Genomic DNA, 22,034 nt, shown 5'->3' on the forward strand with positions numbered 1-22,034 from the left:
GAAATGGACACCCTTATTGCTTCAAAAACTGCACCCGGTTGCGGACACGCCGTGACCACCCTAACGTGTTTTTCCTTATTGTATTGTTCCTGTTTATACCCTGTTATGTTTTCAAAAATATGTTTAGTCCCGGAGTACTAAATTTTACTAGGGGGGAATGTGGAACCCCAGGGGTCTGGTTACCACAGTAATAGCAATATTACGTCTGAGAGCAGGTGGGAGGTCTCCTGGTCAGGTTCCCTAAGCATGCCACACCTCCTGCCCAGTCCTGAGAGGGGAAGAACTTCCCCTATATAAACTGGGGGCTGAGGCAGGGTTAGGAGAAAGAGAAGAAGAGGAGTCCCAGACAGAGACACAGTCTGGTCTGGAGTGGAGCAGATACAGGGAAAGTAAGATCAGGAGCTCTGTGGGAGCAGTGACAGAAGGGGTCAGGGACTGGAAGCTGTAGAGCTCATCCTGACTGAAGAGATCTCACCGGACACGGAGTCCGAGGCTGTGGGGACTGATCCATACCCAGCAGCAGAAACCGACCGGCAGGGGATTTCAGGTCCTCTGGCCAAGAAACCCGAAGGCACGGTCACACGCAAGGGACCAGCACCGCCGGCGTGGAGCGGAGGCTACCAGAAGGCCCCGAGTCACCGGCCATACGGGTGAGCACCACACGGTACACTCAGGGACGTGGGCTACTTCTACCCGCTTCTAGCAAGGTAGCCAGGAAGAGTACAATTAGTTGGGGAGGCCTACAACTCCGCCTGGCCAGGGGAGATCCTATCTGCTCACGGACTGACCAGGCCCCGATCGCTAGCCAGTACTCCCGGGAGGGTCTACTTTTGCCACCAGTAAAGACCCTAAACTACACCGCACCGTCTCTGAGTGGTTCCTGGTGCCTGCGTGCAATTCTACTATCCCCATCATCCACGTCTGCTGCCCTGAGGCCATACCCCTCCCGTTGGGGGTTATACCATCCACGCTGCACAACCGTACCACCGGCCTCAGCGGTCTGCCCTGCAGCGGCGGTCTCATAACCGCATCCAACGGGTGGCGTAGTCGAACTCTATACATCTTACTCAAAGTTCTGCCACTTGGTTTGACACCCTGGGCACGGACCGGGTCACCGCCACAAGGACTACTACCCCTATCAGATCCGGCTCCGGGTTCCCCTCCCAGCACAGGCCCAGGGGGCGCATCACAACAGCACAGCTATAAGCAGCAGGGCGAAAGAGATTATTGCAAAGGGAAGGCCTCCAACTTCATCTGGCGAGGTGGATTCCCAACTTGCTTCCAGGCCACCTGGACCTCTACTACAAGCTAGTACCCGTGTCCCGGTCTGCCTAACCACCGCAAGTAAAGATAAGAGGAAACCGTCATTAAGTTGTGGACTGATTATTAACTGCGCCGTCCCCTGCACTACACTGCACAGCAACATCTATAACATCACCACTTCCTGCCGTGGAGCTAAGCTCTGCCTGTGGAGAGCTGAACCAACTCTGCTGCGTCATCATCAGCTCCAGAGGATCTGCACCGCAGCGGCAGCTCCATATAGCCACATACCACAGGTGGCGTCACAAATTATATATATATAAAAACTATAATCCCCTTTCAATAATCCCCCTTTTATTGACAACCCTGGGTCATGGACCGGGTCACCGCCACTGTGACATCCCCTGCACCGACCGGCCCGACATCGAGTACCCCACGGCCCAGGGGGCGCGTCAGATGCAACAAGTTGTTCACACCTGGATTTGGGGATCCTCTGCCATTCTTCCTTGCAGATCCTCTCCAGTCCCGTCAGGTTGGAAGGTGAACGTTGGTGGACAGCCATTTTCAGGTCTCTCCAGAGATGCTCAATTGGGTTTAGGTCAGGGCTCTGGCTGGCCAGTCAAGAATGGTCACAGAGTTGTTCCGAAGTCACTCCTTTGTTATTTTAGCTGTGTGCTTAGGGTCATTTTCTTCTTGGAAGGTGAACCTTCGTCCAAGTGTGAGGTCCAAAGCACTCTGGAGGTTTTCATCCAGGATATCTCTATACTTGGCCGCATTCATGTTTCCTTCAATTGCAACCAGTCATCCTGTCCCTGCAGCTGAAAAACACCCCCATAGCATGATGCTGCCACCACCTTGTTTCACTGTTGGGATTGTATTGGGCAGGTCATGAACAGAGCCTGATTTTCTCCACACATGCCGCTTAGAACTATAACCAAAAAGTTCTATCTTCGTCTCATCAGACCAGAGAATCTTATTTCTCATAGTCTGGGAGTCCATGTGTTTTTGAGCAAACTCTATGCGGGCTTTCATATTTCTTGCACTGAAGAGAGGCTTCCGTCGAGCCACTCTGCCATAAAGGCCCAACTGGTGGAGGGCTCCCATCTCCCTACTGCATCTCTGGAGCTCAGCCAGAGTGATCTTGGGGTTCTTCTTTACCTCTCTCACCAAGGCTCTTCTCCCACGATTGCTCAGTTTGGCTGGACGGCAGGTCTAGGAAGACTTCTGGTGGTCCCAAACGTCTTCCATTTAAGGATTATGGAGGCCACTGTGGTCTTAGGAACCTTGAGTAATGCAGAAATTCTTTATTAACCTTGGCCAGATCTGTGCCTTACCACAATTCTGTCTCTGAGCTCCTTGGGCAGTTCCTTTGAGCTCATGATTCTCATTTGGTCTGACATGCACTGTGAGCTGTGAGGTCTTATATAGACAGATGTGTGCCTTTCCAAATCAAGTCCTATAAGTTTAATTAAACACAGCTGGACTCCAATGAAGGAGTAGAACCATCTCAAGGAGGATCACAAGGAAATGGACAGCATGTGACTTAAATATGAGTGTCTGAGCAAAGGGTCTGAATACTTATGACCATGTGATATTTCAGTTTTTCTTTTTTAATAAATTTGCAAAAATATCTACATTTCTATTTTTTTTTTCAGTGAAGATGGGGTGCACAGTGTACATTAATGAGAAAAAAAATAACTTTGTAGAATTTACCAAATGGCTGCAATGAAACAAAGAGTGAAAAATTTAAAGGGGTATGTTCTGTCCGAGTATGCTCGGCCCGAGCTCCGAGTATTTACAGCTGCTCTGTGATAAAGTTAAATCGCTCCCGTGTGCATGATTTGCAACTGTTTGACAGTTTTATTACATGGGAGGAATGTGTAAGAAATAGACATTCCTCCCATGTAATAAAACTGTCAAACAGTCGCAAATCATGCACACGGGAGCGATTCAAACATATCACCGAGCAGCTATAAATACTCGGAGCTCGACCCGAGCATACTCGGACAGAACATACTCGCTCAACACTAATCTGATAACAGTTCACCCTTCTCTTGCAATATAGCTACTGCACACTCTGCCTGAGCTCCATGGAAACCAGCTGTACACTATGAAAGATAAAATCTATCCTTGCAGGAGAATGACAGCAGATAGAAAAAGAAAGCCAATTGCAATTTAGTTTTTTTTTCAAGCTACCAAACTAATTGAAGCAATATAAGAACTTGAGAACAACCCCTTAAGGCACCCAGAGAAATTGATGATAAAAAGAAGTTTATATCATGACAAATTGTCTACATGCAACACTATTTTTCTTTTAACTCTCATCAGTCTTTTGTCCACCATAACCTATTTTGGGAAACCACTGACCCTCCGTTGGAAATGACAGGGATCTCAAACGGCCAGCAACCTCATTTTAGGACCACTTTACTAGATGATTGTGGTTTTCTGGCAGCTTACTGGCACCAGAGATAGGGGTATTACTTATCGATTTTAAATGCAAAGAACATGTAACCTTGTATCTATATGACAGTCATTGTATATTTATTTTATCCTCACCTATGACTTTCTGACACTAAATCTCCTTTTGTTGCATGTCTAGAGATTACATACTCCTGGTACGGTGTGATGAACTGAACAGATATGGACTTACTGTGATGGTAATTTTAGCAATCCAGGGAAACACTTGTTCTAGGCCCTCATCATCTTTAAGCCGTTCTTTGGAAAGTCCACACATCTGAAGAACCTCTGTATCATCTAAAAGTAAGGTGTAAGAAGAAGAAAAATTGATAAAAGATAGAACCAGCGCTGAAAGGGACACCTGTTGGTAAAAAATATGGTGGTGTCACCATCCCACTTATGAGTTCTTGACCACCCCTGACCCCCATCACAGGCACATATAACAGAGGTTTCCATGCCAGCCCATATCACTTAAGTCTAGACCCACAAACTCTCCAAAACAGCCATCAATATATTTCCCTTTTCCAGTTACCATTTTATCAGCCTATTCCTGCCTTTGGTCCAGGTTTCCGTACTGGCATCAAAAATGACATCATTGCATACAATTAAGCAGAAAGAAATGTAAATGTTCTCACCTAACATTAATTCGAAGGCCACCTTCATATCAAGTACACTTGCCATATTGAAGACATGCTTCTCATTATCTTTCTTGGATGCGATGTCATTAATTTCATCTTCGCTTATGTCATTACCCAGGCCAAAGACATAAACATCTATAAATGAGAGAAAAATAATTATAGCGGGGATAATGCAAAATATTGAGAAACCATAAGACTATAAATGACAATAATATAACGTAAATTATCATCACGGAGGAAATGTTTGGAAGGATGAGATCAGATGTTCCACCGAAAATTGCATCATGCCGGAATCCATCATCAGAGACCACCGTACACATTGGTTTCACCAGATTCTATTTAATGTTTTTTAGATACCTTTACCATTCCGGATAACACTCCTGCTTCTGATTGTTTAGCTCTTTTGGTGGCTAAGACCAAGCTGGACCAACCATTTCTAAATTCCCTAATGAATTTTATTAGTGCAAAGTAGTAATTCATGGCCATTAGGCTTTATTCATTTGGATGTAATATAGGGATATAATATGAATAGCCCCTGGTGTTTGAGGTCTTTGTCGCCTAAGGATCTCCCACACAAAAGTGATCTGGATCTCATATGATCACAGAGTACAAAAGATACAGGGATGATGCCGCTGCCAGTACCGAGTGCTTTGAGGAGTGTAACAGAGGAGACAGAAGTGGTAATGAACCATATCTGCCTTCTCCTCGGGCTCTTGGCCATCTCTGTCAACTGATTACCCAACACTGCTGCTGAACTGTAGGAGCTTCATACCTGATAGTGGTAATCATCACAGTCTATTGAAACGAGGCACAAGTACCATAACATATATATTCCATACCTAGAAAATCTTCGCGGTTATTGCCCTTCCTGATGTCCAGAATTTCTCTGATCCTCTTAATCTCCACAGTCGGGTCTCCACCCATATTATGCTTTCCTAAGGGGCGAAAGACAGTTGTTATGAAGAAGACATGATGCCACTGAATGTGTTTGTGGTGATGTAAAACACTAGCTATGGGCTGAGGATATAGCACTGACTGACACTTTTTGCAAACATGAGCATCAGATCGGAATTCTTTGGATCCAATGAATGAGATGATTTGTGGAGCCATCCTCCATCTATGCATAACATGTATATTTCCCAAAAAATACATTACGATCTTTGTCGTTATTAGAGATTAATCAAATTTGCTTAAAATTTTACAAAAAATTCTGATTCTAAATGGCCAGGAAAAGATTAAAAATATAATACTCACCTCTCCCATCCCCTCCCATGAGCCTTCCAGCACCACGCATGATCATTTCGTAATCTTCTAGTTGACAGTGGTTCTTGTCCATTTTCAGAGTGGTCTTTGACGTCTCCAAAGCTGACTAGATTTTGCAACATCGTGATAACTCAGGGCAACACGTTATGATGACGTGAGGGCCTAATGCCAACTAGACCTCATGCGAAGTCACTGATTAGGCATCACAATGTCGCAAGGCCAAATCAGTGCCAAAGACCAATGTGTACATGAAAGAGGCCCAGAGGCTTCTAAAAGTGGACTGGACAACCAGGTAGAGAGTTGCGTGGAGAGGCAGGCGAAGGGTGGGAAAGGATGAATATAATTTTTTTTATACCCTACATTTATTATACTCTGGGGTCACAACTGAGCATAGTAAGGCATATTTGACAATCCAAAAATATTTGACGTAAATCGAATTTCCTGTCAAATTCGTAATTCGGCAGATTCACTCATCTCTAGTCTTTACCATTGTACACACCGGACATTTCATCAGTAAGATCCAAAAGGTTTTTTTTAGATCAACCTGTAAGAGAATGTCAGTGATTTGCTCCAAAGCTACTTCCAAATGAGGTTGTCTTCTGCTGGACATTTAGGACATATTATGCGGTTAGAGCCTAGCCCACCTGAGGATACTCTGGCTAAAAATTTTAGGAGGAAGACAGAGCACTGTCTAAGAGTTAAAGAATACAATATTGAAAGACTAAGATTTTCATGAGTGACCTGAAGGACTAACTGTGACCCAATACTTGCCATCTGTCATCAGCAGGATTACATTTCTCGTTTCCAGGAATCTTTTTGGATCTCTTGTATTTTGCAGTGACAACATGTTATGAGTTTCATTCAGGGCAGCCCGAGTATTCGTTCCCAGTTTATCCTTATGTTCTTAAAAAAAAAAAAGATTAATTTTAGACTTTTCCTAATAAACTTGATTCAAATCTTCAGGAGTGGAAGGGTGATTAAAAGAGTTATTAAAGAGGTGTTACACTTTGTACAATACCTACTTTTTCAACAGTGCTGGGATCCCCAGTGATTACCATTTATTTCGAAACCTCTCAGAAAGTGGTTTGTTTTCCTGCAGCACCACCACGGGTGAAAATAAGTATTACAACAGTGTTCATTCACATGAATGTGTTGTCCGTATAACACAGGACAGGACAGGTCCTCCAGAGCGAGGAACGCTCCCTCCATCCCATCTCCACTCACCTTTATCTAATAGCTTGTATGGAAATTGGTTTTCTAAAATGGACAACCACTTGAATTATTATTCTACAGTGTGCTATCTGTTGTGATTGGTCATGTGTCATCTTATATCATTATTAAAGTTATTGGGAAAGTGTCGTGAGCTCCATTACCTGTGTACTTAAATGCTTTAATCTTCTCAATGACCGCGTCAGCGTCCACACTGTCATCATCAGACAGCAGCATAATGGGTTTTGCAAATGACGCGTACGAGATGACAGCATAGCGAGGGGTGAAATCAAAGCTGGATATCTGTAACAGATAATGATATATGTTTACTACCCCCAGTGATCAGATCATAGCTGCAACAGGACATATACAATTTACATAAATGAGTGTTGTAACATATACATGGATATACTTGTACAGTATATGCATTTCTTTTGATCCTTAGACTTGCCACGGAGAAGTGGCTAGAGGCATGTCCTATGCTGTATTCTTACAAATACTTGTCAGCGAGTTGACTCAGTCATGTCGTTATCCATGTTTTGACCCATGGCTAACTTCCTGTGTTTAGATTATGTGAGGTGTCTTTAATTTTTTTTATTTTAGTTTTTAATTCCCTTTGAGGACTTGAACCTGCAATTCTTTGTGGCTTGTCAGGAACACAATGATGGCAGTCATGGAGGACTTGAGCACATCCAAAACTGACATGATAACTCATGTCATGGGGGGCAGATGGGATGGGAAGCGTTGCGTAGTTATGTGTAGTTACAAGCAATGCCGACTGAGTACTATGCACACAGGACATATATTAACATTCATATTGTCCAAAGGGTTAACAAAAGTGGCATAATTTCAGCCAATTTCAACGTTAAAGCGTACTGTGCTGTCCAGCCAATTCTCTTCAGACATTACAGCCATTACAAGTGCATATGCATAATATCTTGATTTTATTACTTTGCTGGTGTATAGTATTTCTTGTCCTTGGCCACCATCCACTGGCCATTGTGATAATATGTTTTCATTTTTTTTATTAGCTGTAATTTCCCACCGTGCCTCTTTCTCTCTGTTACTCCTGATGTCTTGTTTCCTCACATCCTGTTCTTTCTGGTCACTGCCATTTTGGGAGAAACATGCTTCAGAGCTGAAGAGAGTATTTTCCTGTTACCTTCATCTTCTATCCCTCATCCTTGTCCCTTCATCTTCCCTAGACATCTCTACCTCATCAAATCAACGTACAGTCAATAAACTACCTAAAAGTTTGTCCACTGCATTTTCCTTCTTGGATTAACTACATGCAGCTGGTCAGGCAAGAGAGGAGAGGATAGCGAGTAACCTATCTACCATTGCCTGTACAGAGATCTGTGGTCACGTTCTTCAGACACATCTCATCGATGTCAGAATATGTACCTTTCAGGTGACTTTTCAGAATAAGCCGTCCTGTGTGTGCACAAGAGGAATAACACTATTTCCCACCATAATATGAATTGTATCCTGCATTTTTTTTTACTATAGCAGCTCATGGGTGGAGACGAGCTATTATGTTGCTTTCTCTGGACAACATACACTGACATGAAGGATTCTTGCTCTCCTGTCTGTATGTAGCACATGTTCATAAGCAGCAGCATGGAGGACATTATACAGCAGTACTGAGCAGTGTGGCTCTGAATCCAGCCCTGGACTTCCGAGGAATTTTAGATCATATAAGGGGGTCGTATCTTCCACCGGCCCTGCTGCCACTTTGATCAGTGAGTGACCACTTTCTTCCGGTTTACACGCAGACCATGGAGTGGCCTATAGTGGATCCCTGTAATTGCTGATAGCTGAGTATAGCTTTGCCTGTTAGTTTTTAATATACATAGTAGCTGGTAAAATTTTAATTTTGTCCAGATATCTCATTTAATGCTAATGTGCTCAGTGAAACAACCCACCACCCCTTTGCTTCCCCTAGAGAACAAGTATCCTAAAGGGATCCACTCTTGACTGAATGAGCAGTTCCACCTTGGAAGAAGAAAAGCTATTGACTAAGTATGTTCCCGCTTACTGTAGATAACCAGTATTAGCCATATCATCATCCTGCCCACTCCAATGATTAGGTGGAGAAGCCCCAAACACTCCGATGAGCAGCAAGTCAGTTTTATCGTTTAACTAGGAATATCACCATCCACATGGCTGTGAAACTCCTCCAAGGGAGAGGACTAGCTCTCAGGAGAATGGCTAGGTCCAGACCACCAAGAATAGGCCCCTAGATAAATAGGCAAGTGTCCTGTAATCACTATTGAAATTGATGGGATTCCTTTAGCAACTTTACTTGTCACGGTATAATAAGTCACCACCATCCAAACCAGTTTCACTGGAATCCTAGTTAATACTAGTTACTGCATCTTCCAGAATTCTGGATTAAGGTTATTGCCAACAAAGAGCAAGCTGCTCGCCAACAAAGTTACTGGGAACTTATAGTAAAAATTGGCCAAGTAGGAATCCGAAGACAGAGACTGATTGTTGTTGTCTTCCCAGATAATGAATTTCACCCTGTTGTCCTGGGTATGGATGATTTGCAAAATTGCCTGGAAAAGATGTTGAATGCCCTGGAGAATGAACGTACTCTAGTTCCATCCAAACGAAGAGAAGTGATCAAGAGGACCATCTGCCTACTGTACGGGCACCAAAGGTTTGCCAACCTGAATGGAACCATGCTGGATCTCATCATCTATCTGTTCGAGTTACCGGCCCATCTCTCTATTCATGTACAAGGCTGTGAAGAAATTAATCCTGGACTTGAAGAGCACAGATGTCGTCAGAGACAGTCCTTGGGCGACACCAATTGTCGTCTTTGAGGAAGTACGGGAGCATTATGTAAACCTTGCAATAAATGATCTAGTCTTTCAGAAAAAGATCAATTTTTCAACAAAGACATAAAACACAGCTGACATCATCAGTTTGTAGGGTTTTATGATCTTTGGGTTAGAGGAGCTGCAGGGGCACCAGCGATATTTTACCACCAAGACTTGGACCCACCAAACATCAATTCTAAGTGTGTAGTTGGGGTTGTATCAAATATATGTTATTCCCCAGAGATACCACAGGACTGTCTCCTGCAATGACATAAAGAATGAATGGAACAGAGGTGATTTTGATTCGTTCCACTCCATTCAACCGGGGCTCGTCAAAGACCTGATTTTAGGATCAGGAACAGTTGTCAGACCCCCAGCAGTTAATAAGTTAAACCCTATCCTCTACAGTACTTGGTACAAACTCCTTTAGGATATTTCACTGTATGGCGTTATTTACATTGTGTGGCACTATTGACACTGTACAGTGCATTATTTTGTAGTATATGGTGGTAGTAGCACGGTATAGAATTGTTATAACTGTATGGAAGTATTTATGTGATAATATAAGGCGGCACATTAGTCTATTGTATAGTTACATTTTAAGAGCAGAAGGTAAGCCATTATCACACAGGTTCTGTATAAAGTCCCTAAGGAAGGTAGCGTCCAGCACTCGTCTCCATGTATTCTCCTTACCTTTTCTATGAACACTTCACTGATATCCTTTGCGATTTCAAAGTTTTTGGGTCCAACACTCTTAGAGGCATCGATGAGGATGAAGATGTTCATGAGACCTCCTGTTTTGACCATTAGTTTACGATCACCCTCCACTATAAGAAGAATAAGAAAAAATCTACTAAGAGTAATATCAGGTTCTGAATATCTGTCCTAATGTGAGTGCCGCCTCCATGGCTCGCCCGAGTACAGTGCCAATAGAAACCAGTATCATCCATATTTATCCCTTTAAGAACAAGGTGATTTTTTTTTATGCTTTCGTTTTTTCTACTGTCCTTCTATCAAGATCCATAACTTTATTTTTTTCCCATCTATACAGCCGTATGAGGGCTTTTTTCTTTTTGTGGGATGGGTTGTAGTTTTGACTGAAATGATTCAGTTTACAATATAATGAACAGATAAATGGGGAAAAAAATACAATTGGGATAAATATATTGAAAAAAAAATAACAATTTGCTATTATTTTAAGGGGGTTTTGTTTGGTTAGTGTAGCATACCCAGACTTATATTTAAGATGGGAAAACTTTTCAGCACTTTTCCCCTCTGCCAGCTCTATCACTAATCTTCAGCTGTGTTTGAGCTTAAGGTTGGAGACTAGATGCAATGATGTCTCCCATGCACAGCACTCACAGACCTGAGGGATTCCCGCTCTCCTGTCGCTATGTAGCACATATTCAGAAGCAGCAGCGGCATGAAGGACATTGTACAGCAGTACTGAGCAGTGTATATGTGAATCCAGCCCTGGAGTGAGATAAAATACTTAGAAAACAGCAGTATAGTCTGTCTCTCTCAGTCAGCTCCTCTCTCCTTCCCTCTTCCCTTTCTGTAGATATGAAAAGTGGAAATATCTCTTAAAAGTAGTCATATCCACCTTAAAGGGGTACATCCATAACCTATACACATATATAGTTAGTAGGACAATTCCTTTAATAAATGAATTTTCACTGCATCTCATATATCAGCTTCTCTCATGATAGTGCAATCCCAAATATCAACAAGCTTTTCCTAGGAAGCCCAATTCCAAAATAATCCTGGACCCTGCCCCGGCCCTGTTTGCTCAGCTTGTTTGACTGTTGTATATAATCCTTGAGAAAGAATTGGCCAAGTTAACGATCTGAACTTCATTGTGAAATTGTTTTTACCGTCAGTCCATTTTTTTAGTGCACAATGGATTGTGGAATGAAGGCAGTGTCAGCACTACCCCGCCATACCACTATGTCCACCCCCTGCTATAACATGGGTATCCTCCCTTGTAGAGTTCATGTCACGAACTGTTCTCTTACCTTCTACTCTATTCAGGTCAGATGATTCAATATTTTCGGAAAGGGAAGAAGAGAAAGACCCCGCCACTTCCTCTGGGGTATCAAATGTATATGAGTCTGTGGAGGAAAGAGACCCATCAGTCGCCTTACACAATCAGCAGGGATCTCTTACTTGTGTGAGATTACAAAAAAAGTTCTGGCATTTTCTCCAGAAACAGCGCCACTCTTTATTATTGGCCATGTCAGGTATTACCGCTAGCCTCCCTTCAATTAAGAGGGGGCAGAGCTGCAATTCCACACATAGACTTTAGAAAGGAGTGGCGCTATTTATTTTTTTTGTATATCCTTTTACAGGGATACTAACCTAAAAATGTTAATCAGAGAAAACTATTCTTTCCCGCAAATAAAGAAAATAATAGATTAGCCAACATCCAATATATGGTTAAAATAAGTTTAATCATAATTTCTTCTTTTAAAATAACGAGCCATTATAAACAATGAGGACAAGATTTCGACAACTGACGCGTTTCAGGCTGAGAAAACTACTACTTTTCTCTGCAGTTTCTTATAGTTATATTTCCCTCCTCTTCAGTATTTGTAAGCAAACACTTGTCTCTGTCTTTGGGGGATAATTCAGGAAAAGAAATTGACAAATTTCATATGTAAGCAGCTCCAATGCAAACTTAAGGGGTATTCCCATCTCCCAAGATCCTATCCCAATATGAAGTAGGTGTAATAATAATAATATTATTAGCAAATACCTCCAATTAGAAATGTAGTATAGTTTTTCTGATTTGATATGTCTCTTTCCTCATGTGCAGGGCATTGCAGGACCTTAGGTATCCATGGTTACGACCACTGATATAGTGACAGCGAGTTGTTAGTGGTCATAACCATGGATACCTAAGGTCCGGCACATGAAAGAGACATAGCGAATCAGAAAAACTATGCTACATTTCTAATTGGAGGTATTTGCTAATATTATTATTATTATTATTACACCTACTACATATTGGTATAGGATCTTGGAGATGGGAATACCCCTTTAAGTGTTTCCATATTTACAGACTACAAACAAACCTTGTGTAGTCTGATCCCGCAATCTGTTGTTACTCCTTATGTTCTGCCCCCTCCAGGAAGTAAAAGAAAATGCAGAAGAAGCAATTTAAGGACTGCAGGATCTGACTACACAGGGTTTGTTTGTAGTCTGTAACCGTGGAGACACTCTTTTTTTTTAAATTTTAGCTGCAGTATTCTTAACCTGATCCCAAGCAACTATATTACATTATCCCAAAAATTTCGACAGGGTGCTTGTAGGATCAGACAAATGGATTAGGGAAAGAAAAAGATGACTAAGGGAAAAATACACAATAGTGAGTTCAACAGCTTATTCCATAAAGACTAATGATCTTACATCTGCAGGTCGGTTCTGCTCCGGACCAGTGTTTGCTCTCCATGCATTCTCTCTCCTTAGAGCCGAACATACTAAGCCCTTGTTGACATTGATACTTCACTATTTGCCCAATCTTGTAGGAAGTACCTACTTTCGTAGCCCCGATGGGAATTCCTGGATTTGGACAGTTGCCAGCTATATGTGGGTAAATGTGTGGAACACAAAAGGGGTGACATTTAGGGATGGAAATGGCAGGCGAGATGCAAAGAGAAAAAAAATCAGCAAAGTCAGAGGATAATATAGTATAGTAGTATAGTTTTGTTCTTTTCATTAGCATTTACATACAGCCACCACTAGAGGGAGCCTAGTATATACAGATATTCATACTTCCCTTGGTGTTCAATACTTGCTGTTGGCTCCCTCTAGTGGTGACTGCAAGCTGCTAGGATCTTATTTATTGACCCTGTGTGATGCATCCAATCTAAATTTTGTTATGTGAAACTGTGTACTTACAATTGCACAATTTTCCTTTCTACCCAGCTAATTCTTCTTTTTTCTCTGCTCTACATAGAAACATAAAGTCTCTTTTCCCTGCATTTATCATTACGCTCTTCAACATCAGACCCAGCTGCTCCCTCCTCCCCCCTACCGTTGACTTTTGCAGTGACTCATGACTCAGACAGGCTTAATTGACCTCCTTCTTCTGTTTCTACATAGAACTTAGAACGATTCAGCTGGTCAGTTTTTAATCATGTGATGACATAGACCTAATGGAAAACAGAAGAATTAAAAGGGTAGAAAGGCAAAATGTGCAATTGTAAGTGCGCAGTGCTATATAATATTACGAGGATATATATATATAATATATATAGTAAGAGGATAAAAATTTTGATGGGAGGAGTGCATCTTTAAGAGTAGGAGTGCTATATTATCAAATAATTATTTTAATCACCTACTAAGTCCGCTGCAATTCCAGAGCCAATGCTTCTTTACCATAGTTGCCCTGCCCCTCCCCCAGTAATGCCCCACCTCTTATAACGCCCCTCCGCCCCAATTTTGGCAGAGTTTACTTTTTGGCCCAGAACTCCTGGTGAAATCTCGGACAATTGACAACTATGTACTGGTCCCGATCGCCATTGAAAGTCCAATAATATCACATGCTTAATTAACATGACCACTGCAACTAATCACTGGCTTCAGCGGTCACATGAAAAATGTATGTGGTGCAGCACAAGCGGGGATCACTGGAATGGGATTGCAGGAGCAGCTGGCCATTTCAGAGATGACTGTTGGTTATTTTTTAATTTTATACACAGTTGAAAAAAAACAGAAAACTACTTTGAAGTCTAAATTGCTTGTAATATAAGAAATGAAATGCAGGTTCAACATTTATTGTACACTTGTTGCTTTCATTATATTATTTACTATAATATTTTACTTGTTTTTACTACATTATTATATTTGTTTTTATTATATTATTTATTAAAATTTCTTACTTGCTCTTTTTACTGGACTATTATTATACTAGTTTTTATTTTTGTATTTATTATTTTACTTGTTGTTTATTATAGTTTATTATTATATTAATTGGAATATTTTGCTTGTTGTTCTTACTATATTATAATGATACTTGTTTTTATTATATTATGTCATTAAATAGTTTTGCTTGTTTTTACCACATTATTTATTATTTTACATGTACTATTATATTTTTTAATTAGAATATTTTCCTCATTATTATTACTTTATTATAATACTTGTTTTGCTTACATTATCTATTAGAACATCTTGTTATTTTGCAACATTATTTTATTTATTGTAATATTTTACTGGCTGTTTTTACTAAATTATTCATTATGATATTGCTTGTTGTTATATACAGTATATATATTGTGGTAGGTCGGCTTACTCGGCTGGACATAGAGGTAGACACAGGAACACTTTCTCTTTAAATCTTCCACTGGTTTATTAAAAGTACTGCATAAACCAGTGCAACGTTAGCAAAACAAACATGGCCTTCCCGGCCTAATAGGAAAACAAAAACATAACGTATGGCAGTCCTTGTTGCTACAGGAATCCGTCCGTTTCAGAAGCTACAAGGTTTAGCTTTCCTTAACATGAAAACACAGCTCCAGAGCTTGCACCTCCAGATCCACCCAACACTGAATGCTCTAGAAGGCTGGAAATTTGGACTCCTCCCTCTCTACTGCTGTTCCATCAACCTAGCACTAAATATGGCCAATTAACCCCTCTCAGCACTTAGTGTGCTGGAGCATTTTCCTAGGTTTATATTACTGAAGCTAACAACCTCAGTGCTACATATCCCCTCTAGCACTTTGTCAGTGACTTTGTCACAATATATATAATTATTTAACATTTTGTCATATTTTGTTATGCATGATCATCATTTTAACTCATTATTGTACCTTGATCGTCGCATTTCGTTTCTTCTCCACTCCATTTTCCATTTGCCTGACAGGTGCGGGTTTCAGGTCCGAACATTTTAAATCCTCCCCAGCACTCGAAGTTCAGGACGTCTCCCACAAAGTATTTCTGTGTAACATTTTCACTATAGAACTGTCCATTCTCAAACATTTCTGGTCTGGGGCACTGTACAACTGTGGGGGTAACGGGACCAAATATCACATAGAAATAATCTACAGAACTGGAACCAGTGGATCCTTTATTTGACCCAAGATATAACACAGTAAAGATACAGTAGACGACAACTTTATGTGAAGCTTCCTAGAGGCCCGAGGTTCCCCAATCCAACACTGCCAAGAGGTACATTCATATTCCATGCAAATTGTGTATCAGGCCCCCAGCTACCATGTGCCATTTATATTACTGGTGTCATCTTCAATGGCAGAGGAGCCTTCAGGTCTACTCAGGAACCCAGGTGACTGCTGCCTCTGCTCCCCCTATAGCTCGGCCCTTGGTTATTGCCTATTAGTCTCACCGGTTCTCATTAAGTAGATGTATATAGTCAGTTACCTCTACATTGCGCCTTCACTTTCTCATCCGTCCACCGACCAGTGTAGAGGCAATCCCGTGAGAAGGACGGGTGCGGGTACATTCCTTGAGGGCAGCTGTACTCCACCGTACTGCCAACATTTCCTCCATTAGTCACAGTGTAAGTCCCACCAGCAATGGTTATTTTTGTAAGATCACATTCAGGTGTAGGGGCCGCAATACACACTAAATAGAAAAAGAAATAGAGTGAATGTACAAATGGCCTGCAAGGAAAAGCTCAACAATCAGTCTGGGCAGAGATCTGTATTATTATAGGGCAGGCAATGTTATCCCAATATGCATTATAATACAGGTCCTAGAGTTACATCCTGGATTATACTCCAGAGCTGCACTCACTATTCTGCTGGTGCAGTCACTGTGCACATACATTACATTACTGATCCTGTACTGTTCCTGAGTTACATCCTGTATTATATCCCAAAGCTGCACTCACTATTCTGCTTGTGCAGTCACTGTGTACATACATTACATTACTGATCCTGAGTTACATCCTGTATTATACCCCAGAACTGCACTCACTATTCTGCTGGTGCAGTCACTGTATACATACATTACATTACTTATCCTGTACAGATCCTGAGTTACATCCTGTATTATACTCCAGAGCTGCACTCACTATTCTGCTGGTGCAGTCACTGTGTACATACATTACATTACTGATCCTATACTGATCCTGAGTTACATCCTGTATTATACCCCAGAGCTGCACTCACTATTCTGCTGGTGCAGTCACTGTATACATACATTACATTACTGATCCTGAGTTACATCCTGTATTATACCCCAGAGCTCCACTCACTATTCTGCTGGTGCAGTCACTGTGTACATACATTACATTACTGATCCTATACTGATCCTGAGTTACATCCTGTATTATACCCCAGAGCTGCACTCACTATTCTGCTGGTGCAGTCACTGTATACATACATTACATTACTGATCCTGAGTTACATCCTGTATTATACTCCAGAGCTGCACTCACTATTCTGCTGGTGCAGTCACTGTGCACATACATTACATTACTTATCCTGTACAGATCCTGAGTTACATCCTGTATTATACTTCAGAGCTGCACTCACTATTCTGCTGGTGCAGTCACTGTGCACATATATTACATTACTGATCCTGTACTGATCCTGAGCTACATCCTGTATTATACTCCAGAGCTCCACTCATTATTCTGCTGGTGCAGTCGCTGTGTACATACATTACATTACTGATCCTATACTGATCCTGAGTTACATCCTGTATTATACTCCAGAGCTGCACTCACTATTCTGCTGGTGCAGTCACTGTGTACATACATTACATTACTGATCCTGTACTGATCCTGAGTTACATCCTGTATTATACTCCAGAGTTGCACTCACTATTCTGCTGGTGCAGTCACTGTGTACATACATTACATTACTGATCCTGAGTTACATCCTGTATTATACTCCAGAGCTGCACTCACTATTCTGCTGGTGAGCTCACTGTGTACATACATTACATTACTGATCCTGTACTGATCCTGAGTTACATCCTGTATTATACCCCAGAGCTGCACTCACTATTCTGCTGGTGCAGTCACTGTGTACATACATTACATTACTGATCCTGTACTGTTCCTGAGTTACATCCTGTTTTATACTCCAGAGCTGCACTCACTATTCTGCTGGTGCAGTCACTGTGTACATACATTACATTACTGATCCTATACTGATCCTGAGTTACATCCTGTATTATACTCCAGAGCTGCACTCACTATTCTGCTGGTGCAGTCACTGTGTACATACATTACATTACTGATCCTGAGTTACATCCTGTATTATACTCCAGAGCTGCACTCACTATTCTGCTGGTGCTGTCACTGTGTACATACATTACATTACTGATCCTGAGTTACATCCTGTATTATACTCCAGAGCTGCACTCACTATTCTGCTGGTGCAGTCACTGTGTACATACATTACATTACTGATCCTGTACTGATCCTGAGTTACATCCTGCATTATACTCCAGAGCTGCACTCACTCTTCTGCTGGTGCAGTCACTGTGTACATACATTACTGATCCTGAGTTACATCCTGTATTATACTCCAGAGCTGCACTCACTATTCTGCTGGTGCAGTCACTGTGTACATACATTACATTACTGATCCTATACTGATCCTGAGTTACATCCTGTATTATACTCCAGAGCTGCACTCACTATTCTGCTGGTGCAGTCACTGTGTACATACATTACATTACTGATCCTGAGTTACATCCTGTATTATACTCCAGAGCTGCACTCACTATTCTGCTGGTGCAGTCACTGTGTACATACATTACATTACTGATCCTGAGTTACATCCTGTATTATACTCCAGAGCTGCACTCACTATTCTGCTGGTGCAGTCACTGTGTACATACATTACATTACTGATCCTGTACTGATCCTGAGTTACATCCTGCATTATACTCCAGAGCTGCACTCACTATTCTGCTGGTGCAGTTACTGTGTACATTCATTACATTACTGATCCTGCACTGATCCCGAGTTACATCCTGTATTATACTCCAGAGCTGCACTCACTATTCTTCTGATGGAATCACTGTGTACATATATTACATTACTGATACTGAGTTACATCCTCTATTGTGCTCCAGAGCTGCACTCACTATTCTGCTGGTGCAGTCACTGTGTATATACATTACATTACTGATCCTGAGTTACATCCTGTATTATACCCTAGAGCTGCACTCACTATTCTGCTGGTGAGCTCACTGTGTACATACATTACATTACTGATCCTGTACTGATCCTGAGTTACATCCTACATTACTCTGCAGAGCTGCACTCACTATTCTGTTGGTGGAGTCTTGAGTTCATACAATACCTAAATAATACAGTATAGGATACAAATATATATATATATACACACACATATATACACTGGCATGTAAAAGTGTTTGGGCACCTCTGGTCAAAATTCCTGTTATTGCAAACAGTTAAGCAAGTTGAAGATGAAATGATCTAAAAGGTCTAAAGTTAAAGATGACACATTTCCTTTGAATTTTAGGCAAAAAATATATATATATTTGGTCATGTTATTTTTTTCATTTTAAAAATTATAAAAAGGAAAATGGCCCGATGCAAAACTTTGGGAACCCTTAGAGATTTGACCGAGGTGTCAGACCTTAATTAGCCTGTTAGGGTTATGGCTTGTTCACTATCATCATTGCGAAAGGCCGGTGATGCAAATTTTTCAGCTTTATAAAACGCAGCCTCTTTTAACCTTGTGCCAAAAACTAGTAGCCATGGGTTCTTCTAAGCAGCTGCCGAGCACTCTGAAAATGGTGGAGGTCCACAAAGCAAGAGAAGACTATGAGAAGATATCAAAGTGTTTTCCTTTCCTCAGAAATGTAATTAACAAATGGCAGTTACCAGGAACAGTGTAGGTCAAGACAAGGTCTGGAAGACCAAGCAAAACTTAAGTGAGAGCTGCTCGTAGGATTTCTAGAGAGGCAAAGCAGAACCCACACTTCACTGCAAGAGACCTTCAAAAAGATTTAGCAGACTCTGGAGTTGTGGTACATTATTCTACTGTTCAGGGACTCCTGCACAAATATGGTCTTCATGGAAGAGTCATCAGAAGAAAACCTCTCCTGCATCCTCACCATAAAATCCAGCATTAGAAGTATGTAAAAGAACATCTAAACAAGCCTGAGGCATTTTGGAAATAAGTCCTGTGGACTGATGAGGTTAAAATAGAACTCTGGCCACAATGATCAAAGGTATGTGAGGAGAAGAAAGGGCACAGAATTTCAGGAAAAGAACATCTCACCAACCATCAAGCATGGGGGTGGAACAATCATGCTTCGGGGTTGTGTTGCAGTCAATGGCACGGGGAACATTTTAGGTGTAGAGGGAAGAATAGATTCAATGACATTTCAACAAGTTCTTGATGCAAACATAACATCATCTATAAAAAATCAGAAGAGAGGATGGCTTCTACAAATGGATAATGATCCTAAACAGACATCAAAATCCACAGTAGACAACCTCAAAAGGAGCAAGCTGAAGGTTTTACAATGGCCCTCACAGTCCCCTGACCTGAACATTATTGACAATCTATGACTAGACCTCAAAATGGCAAAGCATGTAAGACGACCCAGGAATCTCACAGAACTGGAAGAATTGTCCACGGAAGAATGGATGACAATCCCTCTAACAAGAATTGAAAGACTCTTGTCTGGCTACAGAAAGCGTTTACAAGCTGCGATACTTGCAAAATTGGGCGCTACTAGGTACTAACCATGCAGGGTGCCCAAACGTGTGCATTGGTCCATTTTCCTTTTTGTAATTTTTAAAATGTAAAAGATGACAATATTTTTTTTTTTTTGCCTAAAATACAAAGGAAATGTGTCATCTGTAACTTTAGGCCTTTTAGATCATTTCATCTTCAACTTGCTTAACTGTTCACAATAACAGTAATTTTGACCAGCGGTGCCCAAGCTTTAACATGCAACTGTATACTGCCATATAGTGACGCAACTAATACTATTGTATAGTGTCCACATAACGCAGTCATATATTTCCCACATAATACTGGTGCACATTGCCCAGACGATGGTATCCAAAAAAATGTGTTCAAATAATGCCGCCATACAATGTCTAAAATGTGAAGATGTCGGTGGTAAAATCTCAAATATGAAAAATTAATTGTAACTGCATTTTTTTTGCATCTTTATAATATAGTAATATATTGTATTAGTTTGGACCCAAAAAAGAAAAAATCTTCTTAACCTTGTATTTCCAGGTTCTGGTCATATGGCATATTTTAAATTTATTTCTGAGTTTATAAAATCATTTTCTGTATGGTAGAAACATGTGAAATGAATAAAATTCTGCAAATCTTAAGATTCTTTATGCTCAGGGGCATTTCCTATGTGTTGTCAAGAATTATCCAGTTTTTATATTATCAGAATAAATACATTTTGCCATGCTGAGATCTGCAGTGTTCCTTTATCATATAGGCCCCATTTAAAAAAAATATGCAAACTTAAATAATGACGACCTTCAATGGACAAAACATGAATTGTGACGGAGCCAAAAAAAAAAAAAGTGACTCTTCATTGAATGGAAACCGTGCGATCATTCTATCCTATGACTCGCTACGATAAAACTTTCCGGAGTTCTCTGTTACTTACGCGCTATTTGGCTGAGGAGCAGTAGAGGTAACATCTTGTGCCCGTCGTCTTTCTGCGCCCCTCTCCTCCTGGGATCTGAGCCTCGCTGAGGGTTTGGTGCTGTGTATATAGCAGGGGTTGAGGACACGTGAACTCCAGTAATTGATAAGATAAACAGTTCGGTTTCACAACCGGTGTTTGAAGAGAGGAGGAGCGGACTGATATTACCCAGTTCACTAGAAGCACAAAAATGGTGAAATTCCTCCTAATTTACTTAGAGGCTCGCAGGACATAACTGTGGGGCAATTAGGTAAAGCGAAGGCAAGGTACAGATAAGCGAGAAGTGTGTAATGTAACACACTATGGAATAGTCCTAAGACAACATAAAAACAATTTATATAATTCATACCCAATTTATTCGTTTCATTGCTTTACTCATAGTAGAAGGTTCGGCTGGCGAACATGTAAATCTACACTTAGTTTGGGGAACGGCTGTGTCAAAGCCGATACAACTTTCCATTCAGGATACTGAGGAATGATGGGTGAGATACTTTCTTCAACCAATCTAATAGACCGACCATTGACAAGTGGTCTATTTTTTCTTTTTTATAAGAATTATTGTGAAGTCCTCCTTGTGTATTCAAATATATACACAACATATATATTTAACATTTGGTGAGACCTGTGATCAGGGCTGCTACCAGGAATTTCAGGGCCCAATGCTGGCAAAATTTTCGGGCCCCCTTGAGACTCCGCCTCTCGAACCTTCCACAGTCCCACCGCCCACTCTTGGAAAAACACC

General features: G+C 41.2%; 1 protein-coding gene across 1 annotated transcript in view; it reads right to left on the bottom strand.

The window, feature by feature from the left end:
- LOC141155149 (complement factor B-like) overlaps positions 1-21,411 on the bottom strand; it is an 83,284-nt gene extending 61,873 nt beyond the window's left edge. Inside the window, exons 1-11 of the mRNA XM_073641833.1 lie at positions 21,254-21,411; positions 16,037-16,240; positions 15,469-15,660; positions 13,064-13,237; positions 11,671-11,766; positions 10,349-10,482; positions 6,992-7,130; positions 6,390-6,521; positions 5,195-5,290; positions 4,353-4,490; positions 3,911-4,014 (exon numbers count right to left, since the gene is read on the bottom strand). Coding sequence (XP_073497934.1) covers positions 3,911-4,014; positions 4,353-4,490; positions 5,195-5,290; positions 6,390-6,521; positions 6,992-7,130; positions 10,349-10,482; positions 11,671-11,766; positions 13,064-13,237; positions 15,469-15,660; positions 16,037-16,240; positions 21,254-21,287 — 1,443 coding nt within the window. The 5' untranslated portion in view covers positions 21,288-21,411. The remainder of the gene's footprint in view (positions 1-3,910; positions 4,015-4,352; positions 4,491-5,194; positions 5,291-6,389; positions 6,522-6,991; positions 7,131-10,348; positions 10,483-11,670; positions 11,767-13,063; positions 13,238-15,468; positions 15,661-16,036; positions 16,241-21,253) is intronic.
- Between the last annotated feature and the right edge of the window lie 623 nt (positions 21,412-22,034).

This window comes from Phyllobates terribilis, unplaced genomic scaffold (genome assembly GCF_046119375.1).
Source record: "Phyllobates terribilis strain yellow unplaced genomic scaffold, ASM4611937v1 Scaffold_7__3_contigs__length_470593459, whole genome shotgun sequence".
Classification (NCBI taxonomy): domain Eukaryota; kingdom Metazoa; phylum Chordata; class Amphibia; order Anura; family Dendrobatidae; genus Phyllobates; species Phyllobates terribilis.